This window comes from Schistocerca nitens, chromosome 6, assembly GCF_023898315.1.
Source record: "Schistocerca nitens isolate TAMUIC-IGC-003100 chromosome 6, iqSchNite1.1, whole genome shotgun sequence".
NCBI classification, from domain to species: Eukaryota; Metazoa; Arthropoda; class Insecta; order Orthoptera; family Acrididae; genus Schistocerca; species Schistocerca nitens.
In genome coordinates, this window is record NC_064619.1 from 493538741 (window position 1) to 493565048 (window position 26308).

Sequence of the window (26308 nt, forward strand, 5' to 3'; positions counted from 1 at the left end):
CTGATCCCAAGACTGAAAAAATATCACCCATGGTCAAATGTGATCACCTTGATTATTTTCTGATAGTCAACAAACAACTTACTTTATTGGTACGAGTTAAGATATTATTAAAATTTCGTAAGCCAAACCATTTTGCCACAGATTCATGCTAAAGTTCACTTGGCATTTTAAATTCTACTCTTACATGTACATACATTCTCTACAAGCCAGTCTATAGTGCCTAATGGAAGGTGCTTGGTACACTAATAGTTGTAACTTTTTCGGTTCCACTTAGTAGAGAGCAAGGGGCAAAAACAGCTATCTATATGCCTCTATGTAAACCTTAATTTCTCTTATCTTGACACAAAATGTACATTCTTAACAGTAGAATTGTTCTGCCATCAGCTTCAAATGTCGGTTCTCTAAATTTTCTCAATAATGTTCTGCGAAAAGAATGTTACCTTCACTCCAGGGATTCCCATCTGAGTTCAAAAAGCATCCCCATAATTCGTGTCAGTCGAACATACTGCTAACAGATGTAGCAGCCCATCTCTGAATTGTTTTGATGTTTTCCTACAATCCCACCTGGTGAGCATCTCAAACAATCAAGGACTAATCAAGAACAGGTTGCACTAGTGCTCTATACTCGGTCTCCTTTACCGATGAACCATACTTTTCTAAATATTTCCCAATAAACCAAAATTGACCATTTGCTTTACGTTCTGTTATCCTTAGATGTTCATTCCATTCTGTATCACTTTACACTGTGATTGTCTTAAGAAGCACACAGTTATTGCTGTATTCGAATTTTATGGGATTGTTTTTCCTACTCATCTGCATTAACTTAAATTTTTCTACATTTAGAACAAGCTGTCATTCACACCAATTACAAATTTTGTCCAAGTCATCTTGTATCCTTCTACAGTCACTCAACAATAACACCTTACCATACACCACAGCATCGTCAACACAGATTGCCGCTTGCCCTATCCATCAGGTCATTTATCCATTTGAAGATAAGAGCAGTCCTATCACGCATCCCTGGGAAACTTCTCACGAAGCCCTTGTCTGTGATGAACATTCACAATTGAGGACAACATACTGTGTACTCTTATCTAAGATGTCTTCAAGCCTCACACATATCTGGGAACCTATTCCATACATTCGTACCTTCATTAACAGTCTTCAGTGGGGCCCCTGTCCTGGAAATCGAGGAATATGTAATCTGCCTGTTACCTTTCATCCAAGGTCCACAGGATATTATGTGAGAAAAGGATGCACTGAGTTTTGCTCATGCAATGCTTTATAAATCTGTGTGATTTGTGGACAGAAACTCTTCCATCTCTTACTATGTTTGAACTGAGTTTATGCTCAAGAATTCTGCAGCAGACCAGGTTTAAGAGTATTTGTCTGTAATTTTGTGGTTCCGTTCTTTTATCATTCGTATACACAGGAGTCACCTGTACCTTTATCAGTCACTTGGGACTTTGCACCGGGTGAGAGATTCATGACAAATGCAAGCTAAGAAAGGGGCCAGTGCCTATAAAACTGAACTGGGATTCCATCTGGACCTGGCGACATATGTTTTCAGTTTTTTTCAGTTGCTTCTGTATGCCAGGCATGCTTATTACTATATCTTCCATAAGGGAGTGTATGTGATGGTCAATCAATGATATGTTTGTATAATCTTCCTGCGTGAATGATTTCTTAAAAGCACGAAATAATATTTCGACTTTTCTTTTGCAGTCTTCTATAGCCACCCACACCAGACTGGTCAGCAAGTGATTATAGAAGTCTGTGACCTACATAGTGATTTTATGTCGGAACAGAATTTTCTTGTGTTCTTGGCAGATCCTTTGATAAGTTATAATGGCAGTAGCTGTATGCTTTGTGCATTGATCTTTTTACAGTCACCTGAATTTATACCAATTTTTGTCTGTCTTGCACATTCTTTTCTGCTTTTGCTTGTCTGGTTCCTCAGAAATCCTCAAATTTTGTTATTAAACCACAGTGGGTCTTTTCCATCCATAATTCAGTTAGTTGGCACACACTTCTCTCAGATGTGATTTACAATCAATTTAAACTTTGCCCATAATTCCTCTCCAGCCATTATACAGGAACTAAAAGATGTGTATTCATTTTCTTAGTGGGATTCCAACAATTGTTTTTCTGCTCTTCCTAGAAAAAATACTCTCCAAGACTTCTTGATAGATTTATTAACTTAAATAACCATCATTGCTATGATGACATCATGATCACTAACCCCTGTCTCTATGCTGACTCAATTGATAAGATCAGTCCTATTTCAAGCTACAAGGTCTAAAATATTTCTATTGTATAAGGGCTGTTGAACTAGCTGCTTAAGACAGTTTTTAGAAAACGTGTTCAAAAATACTTCACAAGACCGCCTGTCCATATCACCTGCAATTAATCCATAAATATGTAAGTCTGTATACATTAGTTTAAAGTCACCTCCAACTAATATTGCATGATGTGGGTATTTCTGCACTACTGAGTATATTGAATAATTTTAAAGCTGTCACAACAGAATTGATTGGCCAATAAAAACATCCTGTCATTAATCTGAGTTCACCTAAACCTGTCATGTGCATACAGATAACTTCACAGTCAGCCTCAACGTTGATGTTGAGAGACATAATATTTCTGTTGACTGCAATGAACACTCCCTCTTCGATGACATCCTCTCCATTTTTTTGATACTTGTTCCATGCCTTGCTAAATACTTCAGAGCTTTCCATTTCAGGTTTCAACCAGCTCTCGGTTTTGAGAATAATTTGAGCATGAAAATTTCCCTGGTGGGCATAAATTCAGGAACTTCATTATGAATAATTCAGCAATTTACTGTTAAAAGCTTGACAGCTGAAATATCTTTACTTTGTACTTGGTCTGATTTCACTCTCTGCATTTTGATTGGTGTTTTTCCTGTGTGTAGTGCAACCCTGATGTATCACAGGGAGTCATACAATTTTCTACACCTTAAACCTGATCCAGAAATCTACAGCCAAGACATAACAGATGCAACAGAGCCTTTGGCTGAGAACATTCACTTGGCTCTGAACCAAAGGGCCCTGATCAATTCGGGAAACTGCTTCAAATTGTGAGCTTGGCTTGCACCACCTGTGCGAAGTCAGCATTTCCACCACTTCTCCCAGTCAGCTGTATGAACAGACAATGGTAGCACAAGTGACAGGTATTATTGGTGCACACATGGGCCATAGCTTGTAGTGCGACTGCACTGTGCATGATTAATAGCCACAGGCAGGGTCTCCTTTTGGATGAGGCTGCCTAGCAGACATACCGAGTGCACATGGGATTTCTTTCCAGCTCTGGACACTATTTCCCTATGGGACTAACATTGGAGCTCATGATAACCAGAAAATGCAACCTCCTCCCCTCCCCACTGTCACTGTGTACCTGCTCAGACCCTGCTAATGGAGTGGCCATCTGTCCACTCACAGGATAAATGGGTGAGACCCGATGGCAAGGCTCCATGTTGACTTTCTACCTCAAATGAGATGAATGCATCACCACTTTCGACTCATCCCGTAGTGAGGGCAGATCCACTGTGTTGGATATGCTACAAGGTGTCTTGGCAGCAGAGCCTGTAAGCAAAACAAATGTCACTTGAAATGCTCCATGTGATGTACCAGATTCTGTGCCACCTTTACACCATGAGGGAGCAGTCTGAAGATGGCTGACCATGCCAAACGTATCCTCAGCAGTTCACAAACTGTGGCCAGTTCCTGTGTCTACACACAGCGAGCACACAACCTATCCATCATAGTACTGCTAACTTAAGTATATACTATAAAAGCATGCACCGAAAGTTAAATGTGTAACTTACTACCTTGCCGATGTGTCACCAGCAGAGGCTGATGCCTTACTGAACTATGTAATTGTGTATACTATGATGATTTCTATCAGAATTTTCGCTATCGGTAAAATTTCCAGACTTTCACATATAAAGTACATTAATATTTTTCCATATTGACTTTTGCTTTTTACAATCACCAACAAGAATTGGAATATTGATTAATATGAACATTCTTTCAACAACTGTAACTTTTTCGAAAATAATGGCTTTTTATGAAAATTTCACAACTTATGTAATATTAACAGCTTAGTGTCTAACGTATCCCTATTATTGTTTCACACCATCAGTTACTTCATTTATAATATAATGAATGCAAATAAAAAAAATTACAGAAAATTATCATAATTGAATAGCACTTATGTAATACCATGAAACAATATAAGAACAAAAAGATTAGCTACAAGAAACAAAATACAGATGTACAAGTGTATCATGATGTATATTACCTATGTGTATCATATTGTTCAATTGGAGAATCTTGGTCTGTTACATTACAATGTGTCTTACGTATGTATGAGTAAAACACAATTTTTGCATTTCTGTTCACAGGGTTCGATGGTCTGCAGGGGCTTTCTGGTTTGCCAGGAGATCGTGGACTTCCAGGTTCACCAGGGTTGTCAGGAGCACAAGGATCTAGCATTGCTGGCCTTCCAGGCTTTAAGGGTTATCCAGGAATGGTGGGGAATCCTGGTCCAAGAGGGCGAGCAGGTGTTCCAGGTCTTCCTGGTGCTGCTGGATTTCCTGTAAGGACCAAAGCACATATATCTTCTGAAATAGTTGCATGTTCTAATAATTTTGTCCTTTGGGTCTTCACTAATTAGGGTGTATACGGCCTATGAGAGTGTTTTATGATTGAAATGGTCATTCCTATCTGCAATCATTGTTACTTGATACAGCTTATGTCTGTTTAATGGGTCACAGATAGGTAATGAGGTACTATATTTACCATTAATAAATCTCACACTTTCTGTACCTACTGATTTAATTATTGATTGATGCTGAAACAATTTTATGCTCTTCTGTTGTCATCTCACTGAGTAGATGACATGAAATGCTGATAATTGAATGTTGCTGGTGGAATACTGATGAAATTGAGAACTAAGTTGACAGATCTTGAAATGCAGAAGGCTACTTAACTGTTTGATAAATAATTATTAGCTTGCAAGTACCATTCAATTGATGCACAGATGCCATTATGTGTATGGTAATAGAGAATCCTTGGCAGAATATAAATTTTCAGGGTTCAAGGTAACAACTCACCAATTAGTTGAGTCACTGTTTCGTCGAAGGGACATCGACAAGACTGAGTATGTTACTAGCTCACTTTAATCTAATCCACAAACATATCTGCACATGCCTCTAACCTTCTGACTAGCCCCAGGAAGCAGCCAGAAAGGGGCACTCCTTTTATTGCCCATTATTACCCCTGACTGGAACAGTTTAACCACATCCTTTGCCAGTGCTTCCACAAGTCATCATTCTGCCTGGAAATGGGGAACATCCTGGCTAAAATCCTTCCCACCCTTTCCAATTTTGTGTTCCACCTCCCACCCCCCTCCCCAGTTCTACCTATAATCCTAGTCCATTCTTACACTAAATGTACTACAAATCCCTTTCCACAGGGGTCGTACACCTGTGGACGACCAGGTGCAGGACCTGTCTGAAACACCCACTAAGTACATCCTATTCCAGTCCCATCCACTTGTGAAAGCAGTCATATTGTATAGAATTTTATACTGGCATGACCACCAACCAGCTGTCTACCTGAGTGAATGATCACTGCCACCCTGTGGTCAAGAGCCAAGTTGTCCACCCAGACGGACTGTGTTGTTGGGCACAATATGTTCAATTTAAATGGCTGATTCCCAACCCTTGCCATCTGGATCCTTCCCTTGAACACCAGCTCCTCAGAATAATGTAGATGGGATTTGTCCTTGTAGCACATCCTTCAATCCCATACTTCTCCTAGCCTGTCCCACAAGTATCTTCACCCCTGCCTCAAAACCTAATTTCACGCATTCCTGCACTCATGTCCTCCTCTTCACAGTCTCCCTCTCCCACTGTTTTATCTCCCCTCTAAATCCACTCCTCCATATCACTGTTTGCTGCGCACAGTTCCCTCTGCCTATAGCTAAAACAAATTCATCTGTGAGACATTGGTATCCCATACACTTACTGCCTCCCCTCCGAGCCATCAGCCACCCATCCCCAACCCTTCCTCCCATTTTTCACCTTTCCCACTCCATCTGACACAACTCCACACTCCAATTGGTCTGCAGTGCCAGTGCACTGTAGTCAACTGGGAAAATGTAGCTATGCAGGTGTATGTCTGTGTATACTGCACAGCTGTGAAGATGGACTTGTCCTAAGGTTAGCAGTATTCTCATTTTGTTTGCATATCATCAATGACTCAACACCTCAACTGTTCCAAGAGTTGTTATGTTTGCTCCTTAAATGTTTAGACATCAATATTCTGTTATCAATGCAAGTAAGTTCTAATGTGTAGTTATCAAATGTGGAAACATTCGCAGTTCAACATTGTTTACAGTGATAAATGTTAAGAATCACTATTATAAACAACAAACTTCAGGCAATATTGCTTCCTTATTATTAGAAACTCAAACCCAGACTGGTATGGCAGCGAACTATCCACTCTTTTGATGTTAGGAGCACTTGTGGTGTATTACTCATTTATATTTCAATCTTATGAAAAGGATAGTTGCTACTCACCATGTAATGGAGATGCTGTGTCGCAGATAGGCACAATGAAAAGACTTGTCAGAAAGTGACCCTGTATATTTTCACAGAGGCCTTGTTGGCTGAAAGCTCACTTTCTGACAGCCTTTTCGTTGTGCCTATCTGCAACTCGGCATCTCCACTATATGGTGAGTAGTAACTATCCTTTTCATACTACTACTACTACTAATAATAATAATAATAATAATAATATTTATTCAACATCGAATAATCAGATACAATCCCTAGAAATAATACAGTTTCAGGACATCATACAGATTATTCTTCTGAATACATCAGTTTATAAATTACAAACTAAAGATTTGTTTGTATTAATAAATTTTATATTTTGATGCATTTAGTATACAATCACAATAGGCCTATTACAAATATTCTTGTTATCAACGTTATATTAGTTGTAGGTTACTTAAAACTATGAGCTTGACATACTTACGAAGCACTTTTCATATAGATATAGTACTCATTTAGGGAATAAAAAGGGTCTTCAATTAGAATTCTTTTCAGCTGATCCTTTAATTTGTCAGTAGGAAAGGCTCTGAGGCTTTTTGGTAGGGCATGTCTAGCTTCAGCCCAGCATGAAGTGCATTTTTTTCATATAAAGCTGGTCTGTGGCTATTTACATGGTATCTGAACTTATGCCTTGTATCATACTAGTGCAGGTCACAGTTGAAATTTGGATTTATTGTTTTCACAAGCAATATAACTTTAAATATGTATACACATATAGTGGTAAGCCTACCTAATTTTGGGAACAGATTCCGACATGATTCTCTAGGTTTGGCACCACAATTAATTCTGATAACTTTTTTCTGTAGTATTAATAATGTGCTTAGGTTGGCTTGAGTTTTTGCACCCCATATTTCTATGGCATAGTTTAAATTTGATGAGAATATGGCATGATAAGCTGTTTTTAGTACACCCATATCCTTACAATATTTGCTAATCATATTTATAGCAAATACATTCTTTGACAGCTTACAGGCTAGGGAATCAATATGCATGTCCCATTTGAGGCTGTCATGGATTGTAATTCTCAAGAACTTTGTCCATTTTTACAATGTCATTTCCTATGGATAATTTCATGCCAAATTCTATTTGTTTCCTTGTGTTAAATTCCATCGTTGCAGTCTTTGAAGCACCTACATTTAGATGGCTTTCATTAAAATACTGGACTATTTCATTAGTTACACTGTTGCACAGACTGTCATAGTCTTTGTGTTTACACACAATTGATGTATCATCTGCATACAATATTTTTTTACAGTAAGGAGAACAATACTGTATATCATTAACATAAATAAAGAAAAGAAGTGGTCCCAAGACAGAACCTTGAGGCACTCCATATTTGATATCAGTAATTTTAGATTTGAAAGACCCACTGTTTGTTTTAAGCAAGAAAAATTGTTTTCTATTGCTCATATAAGATTTTATTAGCTCATAGCCAGTTAGCTCAAAGTCAGTTCCTCTAATAAGCAGGTTCCACAGCTTGTCAGGTAATATGGTGATGTTGACACAGTCAAAAGCTTTTTATAGTTCAAGGAACACTCCAGTTACATACTCCTTGTTCTCTATGGCAGTTATTATTTTTCTATTAATTGTGCTTCAGCTGCTGAAGTTGACTTGTTTGTCATAAAGCCATTCTGATTTTCAAATATTAAATTGTGTTGACTCAGGAATGTCATTAGTCTGGTATAAATAACTTTCTCAACTACCTTAGAAAATGCAGGTACGATTGAGGTGGGGAAGTAGTTTTCAATTTTAGATTTATCACCTTTCTTGTAAATTGGGGTTACTTGTGCTATCTTTAGACTATCTGGGAAACAACCTGATGCAATTACATTATTTACTGCTGTGGCCATGGCATCAAATATGTTGTCTATGCATCTTTTCAGTGTACTGATAGACAGTCCATCATAGCCTGCTGATTTTGTATTTTTTTAATGACCTTACTATGTTTTTGATTTCCTTGCTATTGGTTGGGGCCAAGTATATGCTTTGTTTGATTGGAATGCCCTTATATCTATACTGAAGATTCTTAAAATGGTCATTGACAGATTTTCCAACAGAAGAAAAGTACTCATTAAAAACTTTTGCAATCTGACATTGACATTTCATGATATACCATTTATGGTTTATAGTAAAATCACGAGTTGATCCGTCCTTACAATACCTAAAGCTATTTATTACTTTCCAAACAGCTAAACCAGTGTTAGTAGAGTTTCTGAACATTGTGGCTACATATTTACTTTTAGTTTCTAGCAGCAGATCTTTATAATAATCATGATAGTTCTTAAATTCTACCTTTAGTGTATTATTATTGTTATTATTTACCATTGCACATAGGAAAAGTCTAAGTTTCTCTCTTGCTGTTTTTACTTCATGATTTATCCAGTTATTTTTTGTATCTTTTGCTTCATTTACTGTAAAGGTCATTTCTGGGCATGAGACATTGAAGCAATAATAAAAATCTGATACTGGTTTTTTTCACCCCATTGTAAGCCTTTCATCAAACTGTTGAGCTCTTTAACATTGTCATCATTGGTGATTCTTTTTGTCACACATTGTTTCTCTTTTCTATTGACATGAATATTTTCAGCTTCTATCAATACCTGTATTGTGTGGTGGTCAGAAATGGCAAGCTTCAGAACTGATGCACTGCATGTAAAGTGGGACATGTTAGTTATTATGTTGTCAATGCATGATTTTATACTATTGACCTCTCTAGTGGGCTTGTTTATCAGAAATGTTAAGTTAAATTGAGCTAGTACTAGCATTAGTTTTTTAGATATAGAGTCATTGGACAGCAAGTCAGTGTTTATATCTCCAGTTAGTTGTATGTTGACTGAGCCATTTTTATTACAGTGTTTACTGTCAATGTCAATAAGCAGGTCATTAAGAACATCAAAGAAAATATCTAGGCTACCAGATGGAGGTCTGTATAGGCCTATAATAATTAAGTTCTCTTTCCCCCACTTATAATTAATTGCTTCTAGTTGTATTACACCCTCAGTGCTGAAAACACTTACATTTATTACACTATAATTACTAGCGCTGGCTGCAAAGATAGCTACCCCACCACCAGATTTCTCTTTTCTACTGAAGGCAGAGCAAAAGATCAAGGAGAGTGGCTGACATACACTAATTAGCTAATCTGTGTACCAGTGTTCACTCAGAACTAAAACATCAGGGTTATCAATTGCTGCAATGGTATCCAACTCATTGTGCTTATTGCTAAGACTTTGAAAGTTCTGCTGAATTAATTTGAATGTGAGCTTGGATTGTTGAACACTTGATGGACATGTCACCCTACCAGACTGACTGTTTTTAAGACTACAAGGGTTCTGCTGTATGATATTAGGGCTGAGTTTCTCCTCTAGACCATACAAGGAGATGTAGAGCTACCAGGCCGTCCAGCACGGTTTACAAGTTTCCCTGGCTTGTCAGCAGTGGCTGTTTATGTGGCAGGTCCTGTTTGGGTGGGTTGTGCCATTCCATACAATGCACTTATTTACACTGCTTTGTGTAGTGTTTTGTCTGATTTCATCAATAATTAATTTACTCACAATCTTTTTACCTCTCTTACTCATGTGCATACTATGAGTTGTGTGTAGGTCTCTATTTAGGTTACTGACATTTACCAAAGACACATTGTGAAAATTATAACATATTGTTTTAAGCTATCATTTGTTTTATACACTTCCAAGTTCACAATAGATTGGTCTCTGTGGAATGTTAACGACAATTACTTTAGTGCCAGTCAACTTACTGAGTGTTACTTTCATGTGCCTGATGGCGTCATTTGCTTGATTTTTAGCCACATCATTTGTACCACTAATGATAACGACATAATCATTTGCTGAGAAAGATTCACTATCTTGCACACATGGCTTCACCACAGCAGAAAGAGGTGCACCAGGTTGAATGTGAGCCACAGCTGTAAAGTCATCTTGGATACTCACAATGTTTTGAGCTATTTTGTGACCATGACTGTCTCCATGTATAAGAATCCGGCCCTTTGTGTACTTCTGGTTCTTCTCGTTTTTTCTACTGCCATTTTGGAACAGTTTCTTGCATACATTTTCATGGATTACACAGTCATTTTTTTCATGGATTTCACTGTCTTCACATTGAACATTTTGTTTATGTTCACTCACTAGGTTAGCATTAATACATGAGTTCATTCACCTTTTTATTTAGTAATGTAACCTCAGCTTTTAAACACTGAATTTCACTTATTAAATCTTCAACTAATGCTGAGAATTCACACTTACAGTCACAACTTCTTGCGTTTGTAATTTTACCTGAGTTTTTAAGGCTGCACTGAATACAGTTCCAGCTTGTCATAAATTCTTTGTTTTCTTTCACTGATGAGTCAATTTTAGCACATTGAAAATGAAGCAAATTGTTGCGTTTGCTGCGTATGATTCCAGTTTTCCACATTTTTTCGCACTTTCTACACTTTTTATCGACTCAAGAAGTGTTTTTACATGAGCTAAGAACCGTTTCACTACTACTTGCCGCCATATTGTAAGTGACCACTATAACATTCCACCCTGGGTTTTCCATTGTTTGACTTATTTATATTTGCATTTTATTATTCCTGGCACTAAACAACAGTTTTCATCAACATGCAGTTAAGAAAGATTTAAATACACAAATGTTTTTACTTTGACCAACACTGGGAAGTCATTGATATGTATTGAGAATATTATTGGTGCTAACATATCCCCCTCTTTCCTGCCTGAGTATCACTTATGTTACATTATTTTAGGTTGTTATGTATTTCACCATAAGTTTAAATCTATAAAAAAATTTCTGATATTTCTATTCTGTGTAATTTATTTCTTTTTTGTGTTAACTAGATATTTAACAAAACTGAGTCAGTTTTTATTACTTCTATGAAGATTTTTGTGATCTATTTTTCAGGGTCCTCCAGCTCAGAAAGGCGAACGTGGTGATTTAGGTATGGCAATATTAGGTGGTGAGATTGGTCTCCCTGGCCCTGAAGGTCAGAAAGGAGAACCTGGTTCAGAAGGACCTCAAGGATTTCCTGGATTTAAAGGACTAGATGGAGTTACAGGCATTAAGGGGCCAAAAGGTGCCCCAGGATTCTCTGGAACACCTGGCACACCAGTATGTGTAGTTCTAGTTCTACAGTATTACTGAATTTTCTTTCTCTTTCTTCTAATTTTTGTGAACATCTTACACTGATATGTATTATATCATTATGGACGTTTCTTCTTTTAATTTAAAATCAATGGGAAAGTATATTCAAACACTAGCAAAGTGAAAAAAGACTAAATCCTTAAATTATTTTAGTAGCTTACCTTGTCTGATATATTTTTATAGGGACAGAAGGGTGGAAGGGGCGAGATAATACCAGGCCCACAAGGATATCCCGGTATTCCTGGTGCAAAAGGTCTGATTGGTATTTCTGGTGCAATGGGGCCCAGAGGTAAGTTAAGATTTCTATGGTGTTTTATGTATGAAAACAAAGGAGAAGAGTTGTAAACAACATTCATTTCAAAATTAGAGTAGAAGTGACTAATAAGCTGTTCCTAGTGTTAAAATTAGGATAGTAGGTATTTTAATGTACTAGCATTATATGTATCATGAAACTGAAACTTACCAAGTGTGTGAAAGACGAAACAGAAAAAAAAGCTATGAGGTGCTTTATTATACACACCTAGGTTTGTTTTATAATTGTATAGATGGAATAAACAGATGACTGTGTTGCTACAGGAAACAAATACTGGACTCATTTCCTGAAAAAGAAAATGATTGGTTTCAGCTAGACTCCAATAATGATTTCAAAAGATAGACATGCCATTTTTAATTATTGTTTAGTCCAAATTATTAGTTTTTCATATTTTCTTATAATTTTATGTTTGCCATTACTAAAACACAGTCATCTCCACCACATGTAGTTGTTTAAATGATTAGGTTGTAAATCACCATCACATTCAAATTAAAAAAGGCCTAAAACATTTTTTGAATATTTTTCTTTTCTTTTTCTAGGTCCTGATGGCCCACCTGGGCAAATGGGCATAAAAGGGTTAAAGGGTGAAATTGGTCTAACTGGAAGGCGAGGGCCAGATGGTGAACCAGGGAGAGCAGGTTATCCAGGACTTGGAGGACGGATGGGGGTTCCAGGAGAAATTGGTCTGCCTGGTGACGTAGGAGATGCAGGACCACCTGGTAAGTTTCAAAAGTTTAAACAACTTAGAAAATTAAAACAAAGAGGATTTTAGAATTTATGTAGGGAATATAAGTGTATTACTTTTATAATTTCCGTGTTATGTCAGTCTGTGTGCAACTGAATATGAGCAACATTATCATACCATACACATCTTGCCTTTAGTTTTCAAAAGGCATTATCAGTGACAAAGTTTGTAGGTGTTGTTCTACATGTGTGCTTGCTTTGTTGATTTTATGCAAGCACACATGTGGAACAGTACCTACAAGTCTTGCCACTGGTGATTCCTTTCACAAAATGAAGGTGAAAAACCTTATATAACATAATAAAATTGGTTTCATTTACATAGACAAAGATAAACTGTAAATTATCAACATAGTATTACACACAAATAAAGATAACAGAACAGCAGAAGTTAAAGCTGTATCATATTATTAACCAATGACATACTGATAACATGAAATAATCTCATCGTGTTAATGTGAAAAGACACATTCTGCATAGCTTCACTCCCTATTGTTCAGTGGAAATAAAATGGGGGGGGGGGGGGGGGGAACTGCTAAAGGATATATCTGGTAGCAAAAATACAATATAATGTGTATGTAGATAACCACATATATTTGCAGATACCACTTTAAATATTCTTACATTACCATTCCAATACATGTAGTCCATAATATTTATAGGTAATAACAAAAGTGAATTTCTGATGAACTGATGTACATATAACCAAAATACATGGAACAAAATTAATTTACATGTGGATTTTGCTCCTTATCAAGGGTTAAGAGTGGCATTCTAAATTCTGGTCTAGAAGTCCTTGTGATGCTAATATAATATCCTGTAAATTCAAAACAAAAATTAGGAACATGTTTTATTAACAACTTTTTTTACAAAGTATTTAAATCTCTAGAATAAATTATTAAAAATTCCTGTTAACAACATGATAAGTGCAAACGTTCATTGCAAACAGACATTTATTGTTACAGCCTGTGCATATCTGCTATCATTTGTCAGTAAGAGCATCAATAGATAGTAGAACATTAAAACTTCAGCGAGCACAGAGAACCACATAACCCCAACCTACAAAAACCGATCTCTCTCAATAAATGCTAAATTTCGACATTACGCCTCCATCATTAAACCAGAAGCAACACACGCAAGTGAAACATTATTCAGACTAAATACTCAAGCAACAACTGACAAATTGCAGAAAGTTGATAGAAGAATACTCTGAACAATCATCAGTAATAAACATCAAGTTAACGGGCAGTGGAGACTTTTGCCCAATTCAGTAGTGTATAAAGGAAGTGAATTCATTATTGGTACAATGTGGAAAAGAAGGATTGCATTTTTTGGCCAAATATCTCGCCTACCAAATACTAGATCCTAAAGAAACTTTTTAACTACTTCTGGAACAGTAAAACCATAAACATCTGGTTTAAAGGAGTACAAAGTGATCTAGATGAACTGAACATCACCACATACCAAAGTCAACACAGAGAAGAGAAACTGCTTCTGAAGAACAAATACACACAGCTGACATTCAAACCATCAGAATGGAATAAGTGAGTCATATCTGCAGAAGAACGAGCAGCCAGATCACAGTGAATGAAGAAGTTTTGGGAAACAAAGAAATTTCTGACTGCTAAGACCAAAACTTAATCATTATAGACTCTATTGTACACTACTGGCCATTAAAATTGATACGCCATGAAGATGACATGCTACAGATGCTAAATTTAACTGACAGGAAGAATATGCTGTGATATGCAAATGATTAGCTTTTCAGAGCATTCACACAAGGTTGGCGCCGGTGGTGACACCTACAACGTGCTGACGTGAGGAAAGTTTCCAACCGATTTCTCATACACAAACAGCAGTTGACCGGCGTTGTCTGGTGAAACATTATTGTGCTGCCTCATGTAAGGAGGAGAAATGCGTACCATCACATTTCCGACTTTGATAAAGGTCGGATTGTAGCCTATCGTGATTGCGGTTTATCGTATCGCGACATTGCTGCTCGTGTTGGTCAAGATCCAATGACTGTTAGCAGAATATGGAACCGGTGGGTTCAGGAGGGTAATATGGAATGCCGTACTGGATCCCAACAGCCTTGTATCACTAGCAGTCGAGATGACAGGCATCTTATCCGCATGGCTGTAATGGGTCGTCTCGATCCCTGAGTCAACAGATGGGGACGTTTGCAAGACAACCATCTGCATGAACAGTTTGATGATGTTTGCAGCAGCATGGACTATCAGCTCGGAGACCATGGCTGCGGTTACCCTTGACACTGCATCACAGACAGGAGCGCCTGCGATGGTGTACTCAACGACGAACGTGGATGCACGAATGGCAAAACGTTATTTTTTTGGATGAATCCAGGTTCTGTTTACATCATTATGATGGTCGCATCCATGTTTGGTGACATCATGGTGAACGCACATTGGAAGCGTGTATTCGTCATCGCCATACTGGCTTATCACCCGGCGTGATGGTATGGGGTGCCATTGGTTACACATCTCGGTCACCTCTTGTTTCCATTGACGGCACTCTGAACAGTGGACGATACATTTCAGATGTGTTACGACCCGTGGCTCTACCCTTCATTCTATCCCTGCGAAACCCTACATTTCAGCAGGGTAGTGCACGACCACATGCTGCAGGTCCTGTACAGGCCTTTCTGGATACAGAAAATGTTCGACTGCTGCCCTGGCCAGCACATTCTCCAGCTCTCTCACCAATTGAAAACGTCTGGCCAATGGTGGCCGAGCAACTGGCTCATCACAATACGCCAGTCACTCCTCTTGATGAACTGTGGTATTGTGTTGAAGCTGCATGGGCAGCTGTACCTGTACACGCCATCCAAGTTCTGTTTGACTCGATGCCCAGGCGTATCAAGGCCGTTATTACGGCCAGAGGTGGTTGTTCTGGGTACTGATTTCTCAGGATCTATGCACCCAAATTGCGTGAAAATGTAATCACATCTCAGTACTAGTATAATATATTTGTGCAATGAATACCTGTTTATCATCTGCATTTCTTCTTGGTATTGCAATTTTAATGGCCAGTAGTGTATTATGTTTGATTTTAGTGTTACAATGTGGATGTAAACTATGTAAATAAATAAATAAATAAATAGTTTTTAAATATTAAGTTAGCAACAGTAGAGAAACATCAGATATTTAGCATAGCTAATGAAGAAACAACATTTTTTCGTTGTAATAGGTTTACTTGTTATGTTTGTTTATAGCCTGTGTAAGCAGAGATAGAACATAACAATGTTAATGTATTGAAGGAGTCCTTCCACATTCCTAAGTACAGACCAGTGTTATGGTATACCCTGAATCCTTCCATACCCCAGTTCATGATGGGCTGTTCATAACACAGTGAGTGAGTAAATGCAAAGCCCTTTTCTTGAGCAGGAAAATGATAAACAACCTGAATAACAGCAGCACATATTTAAGCAATTTGGTTGTCTGTTGAGGCAAGATCAATCTAATTCCTTCCGTTTTCTTAGCTTTCTCAGAATTCTTGCTGAAACCCTTTAATGCCTTTATAAAAGATTAGATTAGATGGAGTGTAATTTTGTTTTTAATAGATCCATATAGAAGAGATCCCCAGGATGCAGAAAATGTTTCAAAACAAGAATACACAATAAATATTATTTACAAAGAAAAACAAATAAGCTAATGCACCTTCCATAGATCCTAAGTGAAATGGCCCTCCTAGATGTAGAATAAATTGAAATATCATAAACATATTTTCATTTAAAAGGTATAACAAGCTTGTCACAAACTATGTGAATGTTTAGTACACCAAGGAATCAGTGTCCAGAGGCAAAAAGTTGTTGTGCAGTATCCTGTATGAGGTCCTGGATCCTCAAATGACACAGATTGGAGTCAATTTTTTCTATTAAAATCATTGTTTATATACCTTCCCACATTAACTCACACTTGCTTTCACAAAATTACAAATATAACATCAAAATATAAGAACTGTATTATTATTATCCATCTCCATTATAAATTTGCAGAAAGCTTCTGTGGGTGTTAACCCAAGTCAAAAACAGTATATATGAGTCTGAAAACATTCTGAGATCTGCTGACTCAATTGGCACCAAACAAATATAATACATGTCATTCTTTCTCAAACATCATTCCATAACTCAAAATAATATTCAGATAACTTCTGTATTTTTTAGTTATTTGTCAGAAGCTGTGTATATATGTGAATATTTTACTAATGATATCTGATAACAAAGGTTACAAAATTTGCAGATATAAAATTTGGAAGCTTTCTGTTATGATGCAATATTGATTACATATCAATAGCAAAATAAATAAAATTGTAAATAGAAACATATTTTTTGTATGTCTTTAAAATCAAATTGAAAAAAATAGTAAAAATAATGTAGATTTGTTTTCAGAGTATTAGCTATTAATTATTTGCTGGCTAGGTGTAAGACCAAAGTGTGAGAATGTATCTATATACAAATGGAAAATTATATTTGCAGAAAAATTGCATCTCACAGCTAGGAAACCGTATGGCCATCCACTGTTATGGAATACATAATCAACAATAATTTGGACAAAGTGTAAATGGTGTCATAGCTTTCTGTAAGCAAGGGAAAAATCTGATAGAACTGGATTTATTACAATTAATTATTTACAGTGATCACATTGCTGTACTGAATATGTACAGAAATCATACTGTGAGCCTGTGCATACTACTCACACAAAAATTATTCTTATTTATTGTTAAATGCATTATAAAACTTAATAGAAACCACTGTCCTTTTCAAGATAATACATTCTTAGTTTTTAAAAGACTGATGAGATGTTAGTAGGCACTACAGCTGTTGAAGACTTTGCTGCCAGACAGGCGAGTCACTGTAAGAGGATATGTCTTGTGTGCATTCACAACATGATTAGCAAAGTATTAGTGGCAAACATCAGTTAATATGGTAAGGGACAAACTTGGTAATTCAGGCTGCTTCAGTGGCATCAACTGACATGCCTACAAGCTGCTGTGGCTCCTCCTCATACACATATAGTATGAGGTTTCTAAGTGGTAATTATATTACAAATAAATAATTTCTGTCTAGGTCATATAAGATCCCAAAGCAATTTAAAAAGAAATTATCTATTTGAAGTACAGAATGGTCATAGATTCAAATCTGGAATTTGTTTCCTTTATTAATAAACAGTATTTCAAACCCGTGCAAGTTGTTGCAAAAATTCTGGCTACTGGTCAGTACACTGATAAAGATAAAAGCTGGTCCCGTTGTGAATCTATATGTTATGAGAAAGAAAGCAGATTATCACTTGCTGAATATATTTCCCTCCACACGCCTATGACACCCCGCACACCCACCTCCTACATGCTTCCCAAAATCCATGAACCCAACAATCCTGTATGCCACATTGTGGCTGGTTATTGTGCCCCCAATGAAGGAATTTTGGCCCTCATTGACCAATACCTCCAACCACTTGCCCTTAATCTAGCCTCCCACGTCAAAGACACCAACCACTTCCTTTCCTGACTCTCTACCATCCCCACCCCTTTACGTCCTAAATCCTTACTAGTCACTGTTGCCGCCACCTCCCTATATACCAATATCCATCATGCCCATGGTCTTACCACTATTGAACACTACATTTTCCAATGTCCTTCAGACCCACTAACTCATTCCTCATACACCTAACTAACTTTATCCTAATCCACAACTACTTTTCCTTTGAAGGGAGACAGACAGATCCTGCCAAGCTATTTACGGCCCATCTAGAGGAGACCTTCCTAGATTCCCAAAATCCTAAACTCCTAGTCTGGTTCAGGTTCATTGATGATATCTTCATGATCTCGGCTCAGGGCCAAGACAACCTATCTTTGTTTGTTCACAACCTCAACACTTCCTCTCCCATCCACTTCACATGATCCTACTCAAACCTGTGTGCCACCTTTGTAGATGTTGACCTCCTCCTCTCTGATAGCTCCATCTGCACCTCTGTTCACATTAAACCCACCAACCACCAACAGTACCTCCATTTTGACAGCTGTCATCCCTTTCTTACCCAAAAAAATCCCTCCCATACAGCCTGGCCACTGGGGGACAGTGCATCTTTAGTGCCAAGAACTCCCTTGCTCAGTATTCTGAGAGTCTCACCAAGGATGTCACAGACAGGCACTACCCCCCAGACACAGTCTGCAAACATATCTCCCATGCCATTTCCCCACACAGCCCCAATCCTCCCACCACCCCAAAGAACCAACCACAAAGAAGTGTCCCCTCATCACCCAGTGCCACCCCGGATTGGAACAACCAAACCACATCCTTTTCCAGGGCTTTGACTACCTATCATCATGCCTCGAAATGAGGAACATTCTACCTGAGATACTTCCCATCCCTCCTTAAGTGGTGTTCCATCACACCCAATCTTCACAATATCCTAGTCCATCCCTGTGACACTCTCAATCCCAACCCCTTGCCACAGGGATCATATCCCTGTGGAAGACTCAGGTGCAAGACCTGCCCAAACCACCCACTTAGCACTTCCTATTCCAGTCCTGTGACAGGTTTATCCTGCCCCATCAGGGACCAGCCCACCTGTGAAAGCAGCCATTTCATTTACCAGCTCTGCTGCAATCATTGCACAGCTTTTTATATTGGTATGACTACCAACCAACTGTCCACCTGGGTGAATGACCACCACTAAACTGTGACCAAGAGCAATGTAGATCACCCTGTGGCACAACATGCAGCTGAACATAACATGGTTGATTTCAATGGCTGCTTCACTACCTGAGTCATCCGGATCCTCCCCTCCACCACCAGATTTTCAGAAGTACACAGATGCGAGTTATCCTTACAACACATTCTCCACTCCTGTAATTATCCTGGCCTCAGCCTGTGGTAACATACTGCCCCACACCCTCCACCCAACAGTTTCCACCCCCTCTGTCCTATCATCTCCTCCCCATTCTTGTTTCCCACCCTCTTTGTTTGTTGCCCTCTGTCAACACACCTGCCCATCTTTCCCCTCTCCTCTCCTTTTCCACTCCTTTTTTCCCCACCTCCCTGCCCCACAACCTCCTGTTGCCATCTATTATCTGCACACTCTACCAGAATGCATTCGTCTCTCTCCCCGCCAGTACACTACTATCCCTTCCCCTTCTCTTCCCCCTCGGACTACTGCTTGGATGTTATGTGATAGTTGCAATTCAGCCTGAGATGCTGGAGTTGGCGGTCACATGTGCTGAGGTATACTTGCTTGTGTGTATGAATGGTGTGTGTTGCTCTTTTCCTGATGAAGGCTGTGGCCGAAAGCTATATGTAAATGTCTTTTTATTATGCCTACCTGCAGCTTAATGTGTTCTTTATGGTAAATAGCAATCTGTCTTTTGCTTATATTGTTGATATTCCCACTATGGAGAACAGTCTATTGCACAGCAGACTTCCCACATAATATGTTATTAATTAAACAAGATCTATGCTGAATCATAGTAAAGTTCCTGAAAGCACTGCCTAATAAATTTTTCATCAAAACTATCAGATTGTTTATGTTTTCTTGAAATGAATGCAACTCAGAGATGGAATAAGCTTATATAATCTACATTAAAAATCATGTCATAAAGAAAGACCAGGCAAGTGTCTTAACTTTTGTAAATACTTTCTATTAATGCAAAGTAATTGTGAACAGAAATTTTTACATTCAGTACAAAACAATACAAATTGATGACATTTTTAACTATAAGTTCTCTTTTGTCGCACTATTTTATATAATTTTTGTTACTGATTTATAAAGCAATGTTACTTTTACTTGTAAAATTTTTATTTTACTTCCTTGATGTATATCAGGTTCCAAGGGCTTCCCTGGACGAGTCGGTATTACTGGTTTACCTGGCCCTAAAGGTACTGAGGGAGACAGGGGTTTTCCTGGAATTCCTGGTCCTCAAGGACGAATAGGCTTCCCTGTGAGTACTGACGATGTAATAACAAACATACAATTGATATACACAGATATATTTTTTGAATTATGGAACTCCAGTCGCTGTTTTAAGAATATCTACGGAAATAAATTATTATTATTATTGTTATTATTAAATATTTAATTTTATTGTTCTCACTCATGCCATATACTTAATATGGATAACCTCTCCTATTATTTATATTGTGAGCAACATTAAAAGCATATTTATCATAAGTTTTTATCATAATGCTACAGCTGGCGTGTTGGTGTTGCTTGGTAATCGATGATTGATTTCTTCTTGACCTCAGCTCCTATGTAAAGCCCTACTGTTGGAGGCCTATTTCCGGTCACACACTGTTTTAAAAATTTCTTGACACTCACACTCCATCACTCTTTGTTTCTTTATTGTTTTTCCACTCTGCTATTTACTTTGTTTCTCATATTTTTTCATGTGCACTACATATTTTGGTCGTTACTTGTCTCATCTCTGACTTGTCACCAGTTCTCTATGACACTTGTAACTTCCCACTATTTCAGATCTCTAGGGTTGCTGACTTTCATTACCAAAAAGTATGTGAATGCAGAGGATGAAATACAAAAATGTTTCTAAAATTCTAAATGTAGTGTATTTATGAATGCCAGTATAATAGTCACAAGAAGAGGTGGTATACTTGAAAAAGGCCTGGAAAGATGGGAAGATACCAGTTGGATTACATCATTGTCAAACAAAGATTTCAAAATTAGGTAAGGTGTACCCATGAGCAGATATAAACAAAGACCACAGTTTAGTAATAATGAAGATTAGATTGAAGTTTAAGGAAATCATCTTGCAGAATCAGTGGGAAGAAGTGGGGTACTGAAGGACTGAGGAATGATGAGATTCATTTGAAGTTCTCTAAGGCTTAGATGCTGAGATAATGAACACCAAAGTAGGCAGTTCCTCTGAAGAGGAATGGACATCTCTAAAAAGGACAAACCCAGATGTTGAACAGACAAACAGAGGTACAAGGAAGATATCAGCTAAGAAACCTTGGGTAACAGAAGAAATATTTCAATTTTTCAACAAAAGAATCAAGTCCATAAGTGTGTAGGGAAAGGTAAGAATACAGAAGTACAAGTATAAGGAATGAAATAAATAGGAAGTGCTGGGAAGCCAAGATGAAAAATGTGAAACGATCAAGAAAGAATGGTAGTTGGAGGGACTGATTCAGAGTATAGAAAAGTCAAAATAATCTTCGGTGGAATAAAAAGCAACAGTGGAAAGGTGGATAAATGTGAGACTTATCACACAATCAGCTTTGACAGCTCTTGTATCAAGCTTGCTGACGAGAATAGTATACTGAAGAATGGAAAAGAAAATTGCGTATTACTCATATTATATGATGACCATTTGACTATAGAAAAGGGAAAGGCAATGGAGAGCCAGGTCTGACGTTGCACTTGATAATGGAAGCATGACTTCAGAAGAATCAAGACAAGTTCACAGGATTTGGAAACCTAGAAAAAGAAAGAAAATATGGCGCAAGATATTTGAAATGCTGAAAAAAGTATGAATAAGCTATATACAGGGAGCAAAAGGCTAGTTACAATTTGTACAGAAACCAGATGGCAGTCATACGAGTCAAGGGGTATGAAAGGGAAGCAATGGTTGGGAAGGGAGTGAGACAGGGTTGTAGCCTATCCCTGATGTTATTCAATCTGTATATTGAGCAAGAAATAAAGGAAACAAAAGAAAAGCTTGGAGTAGGTATTAAAATCCATGGAGAAGAAATAAAAACTTTGAGGTTCGCTGATGACATTGTAATTCTGTCAGAGACAGCAAAGGACTTGGAAGAGCAGTTGAATGGAATGGACAGTGTCTTGAAAGGAGGGTATAAGATGAACATCAACAAAAGCAAAATGAGGATAATGGAATGTAGTCAAATTAAGTTGGGTGATGCTGAGGGAATAAGATTAGGAAATGACACACGTAAAGTAGTAAAGGAGTTTTGCTATTTGGGGAGCAAAATAACTGCTGATGGTCGAAGTAGAGAGGATATAAAATGTAGACTGGCAATGGCAAGGAAAGTGTTTCTGAAGAAGAAAAATTTGTTAACATCGAGTATATATTTAAATGTCAGGAAGTCGTTTCTGAAAGTATGTGCATGGAATGTAGCCATGTATGGAAGTGAAACATGGACAATAAATAGTTTAGACAAGAAGAGAATAAAAGCTTTCGAAATGTGGTGCTACAGAAGAATGCTGATGATTAGATGGGTAGATCACATAACTAATGAGGAGGTATTGAATAGAATTGGGGAGAAGAGGAGCTTGTGGCACAACTTGACTAGAAGAAGGGATTAGTTGGTAGGATATGTTCTGAGACATTGAGGGATCACCAATTTAGTATTGGAGGGCAGCGTGGAGGGTAAAAATCGTAGAGGGAGACCAAGAGATGAATACACTAAGCATATTCAGAAGGATGTAGGCTGCAGTAGGTACTGGGAGATGAAGAAGCATGCACAGGATAGAGTAGCTTGGAGAGCTGCATCAAACCAGTCTCAGGACTGAAGACCACAACAACAACAAGCTATATGGGAAGGTATAAGAACCAAGAGGGCACAATAAGAATGGGAGATTAAGAATGAAGTGTTTGGATTTAAAAGGATGTAAGATAAGGTTTCAGTCTTTCAGCCTACTGTTCACTTTATACACCGAAGAAGCAATGATGAATATAAAAGAAAGTTTCAAGAGTGGGATTAAAACTCAGGGTGAGAGTATGTTATTGATAAGATTCATGGATGACATTGCCAGTGCAAGTGAAGAAGAATTGGAGGATCTTTAGAATGGAATGACCAGTATATTGAACACAGAACATGGATTGAGAGTAAACCAAAGAAAGACAAAAGTGATGAGGGGTAGCAGAAGTGAGATTTGCAATAAACTTAACATCAAAATTGACCTTGAAATATACAAAGCTAAGCAATTACACTATCTTGGAAGCAAAATACCACATGGCAGATAAGCAAAGAGCATATAAAAATCAGATTAGCACAACAAAGAGGGCATTCCTGACCCTCGAAAGTCTACCAGTATCAAACATAGGCTTAAATTTGAGGAACAAATTTCTGAAAATGTACATTTGGAGCAACACATTGTATGGTAGTAAATCATGTAGGAAATTCATCAAAGAAAAGAATCAAAGTGTTTGTGACAGAGGGATGTTGAAAATTAGGCACAGGTACGATAAGCAATGAGGAGGTTCTCTACAGAATTGGCGAAGAAAAGACCATGTGGGAAACATTGAAAAGAAGAAGAGAGAGGATGGTAGGACATGTGTTAAGTCATCAGGGATTAACTTTTGCTGGCCGCGGTGGTCTCGCGGTTCTAGGCGCGCAGTCCGGAACCGTGCGACTGCTACGGTCGCAGGTTCGAATCCTGCCTCGGGCATGGATGTGTGTGATGTCCTTAGGTTAGTTAGGTTTAAGTAGTTCTAAGTTCTAGGGGACTAATGACCACAGCAGTTGAGTCCCATAGTGCTCAGAGCCATTTTGATTAACTTTCATGGTACTACAGCAAGCTGTAGAAGGTAGAAACTGTGTCAGTATAAATGGGTGTAATTTAGCATCTTACACTTGCAGATCTAGCATGGATAAAGGAGGAGTTGCCATGTACATAAAACAAGGGTATAAGTACAAAACTGGAGAAGTAAGCAAGTTTTGCGTCGATCAGCAGTTTGAAGTTTGTGCATGTGAGCTACAGCTAGATAATGTAGTGTTGATATTAACAACAGTGTACAGCTCCCATTAGGAGATTGGGAGCTATTTGTAAAAAAGTTTGACTCCCTATTATGTTGTCTGTCAACTCTTTCTATACCATGGATGAATTCTTGAATAGGAGTAAATAAATCTATAGGTATAATATATGTATTTTGTGCCATTTAAGGGAATGGGTCAGGTAATAAAAACATTGAGTTTTTTTTGTTTAAACCCCTTGATCCACGTGTTCATTTCTAATGCACTTGACACATTCCACATGATAACAGTTACCATTAGATCGATCAATGGAAAACATAACTAACTAACTAACTAACTAACTAACTAAGAGAAAATTAGAATACACCCAACAAATAGTTGTGGATGTTGGGTGTAACTGCTACTCGGGTGATGTGCATTGCCAAGAATTTTTGCTCAGAGTTCTAAAATTTTCATGGATGCATTCATTCAGCCTATAACTAAGGTAGATAGTGCACGCACGCACCCATATATATGCCCTGCAATGAGAAATGTCCTGCCCACTATCCTTTTCACCCTTCCTACTGTGGTATTCCGCTGTCCTCCAAATCTACACAAAATACTCGTCCATCCTTACACAACCCTTGCTCCCAATCCCTTACCTCATGGCTCATACCCCTGTAATATACCTGTCCCATGCATCCTCCTACCACCACCTACTCCAGTCTGGTCACTAACATCACCTATCCCATCAAAGGCAGGGCTACCTGTGAAACCGGTCATGTGATTTACAAGCTAAGCTGCAACCACTGTGCTGCATTCTATGTAGGCATGACAACCAACAAGCTGTCTGTCTGCACGAACGGCCACCGACAAACTGTGGCCAAAAAACAAGTGGACCACCCTGTTGCTGAACACACTGCCAAGCATGATATCCCTCATCTCAATGACTGCTTCACAGCCTGTGCCATATGGATCCTTTCCACCAACACCAACTTTTCAGAATCGCGCAGGTGGGAACTTTCCCTGCAATACATCCTACGTTCTCATAACTCTACTGGCGTCAACCTTCGTTAGTCACTGTCCTCACCCATCCATACCGACCTTATAATCCTTTCTGCTGACAAAGGTTCCACCACCATTGTTTTGAACCACAAGGATTATGTGGCAGAAGGACTCCATCAGCTGTCGGATACTTCCACCTACAAACCATGCCACAGTGATCCCATTCCAGTAATCCAGCAGGATCTCCAATCAGTACTCAAATCCTTAGGCCCATCCCAGAACCCCTCCCCAGAGTCCATCTCTCTACTTACCCCTACCACTCCCCACACACCCACCTTCTACATGATTCCTTAAGTCCATAAACCCAACCACCCAGGACGCCTCATTGTGGCCGGTTACTGTGCCCCCACTGAGAGAATCTCTGCTCTTGTGGACCACCAACTTCAACCTATTACCTGGAACCTATCCTCCTATATAAAGATACCAACCATTTCCTCAACCGACTCTGCACAGTTCCTGTCCCTTTACCACACAGTGCCCTGCTCATCACTGTTGATGCCACCTACCTGTACACTAATATTCCTAATGCCCTTGGCCTTACTGGTATCGAACACTACCTTTCCAGACGCCCTATGGATTCCAAACCAACAACCTCATTCCTAGTCTCCATGACAAACTATATCCTCACCCACAATTACTTCTCCTTTGAAGGCATTACCTACAAATGAATGTGCGGTACGGCTATGGGCACCCACATGGCACCATCCTATGCTAACCTATTCATGGGCCA

The 26308-nt window shown here is 38.4% G+C and overlaps 1 protein-coding gene across 1 annotated transcript in view; it reads left to right on the top strand.

Moving 5' to 3' along the window:
- The window catches only part of LOC126263018 (collagen alpha-5(IV) chain-like), a 609289-nt gene that overhangs the window by 474747 nt on the left and 108234 nt on the right, over positions 1 to 26308 (top strand). The window contains exons 16-20 of the mRNA XM_049959984.1: positions 4424 to 4617; positions 11558 to 11764; positions 11981 to 12086; positions 12650 to 12829; positions 20689 to 20804. Coding sequence (XP_049815941.1) covers positions 4424 to 4617; positions 11558 to 11764; positions 11981 to 12086; positions 12650 to 12829; positions 20689 to 20804 — 803 coding nt within the window. The remainder of the gene's footprint in view (positions 1 to 4423; positions 4618 to 11557; positions 11765 to 11980; positions 12087 to 12649; positions 12830 to 20688; positions 20805 to 26308) is intronic.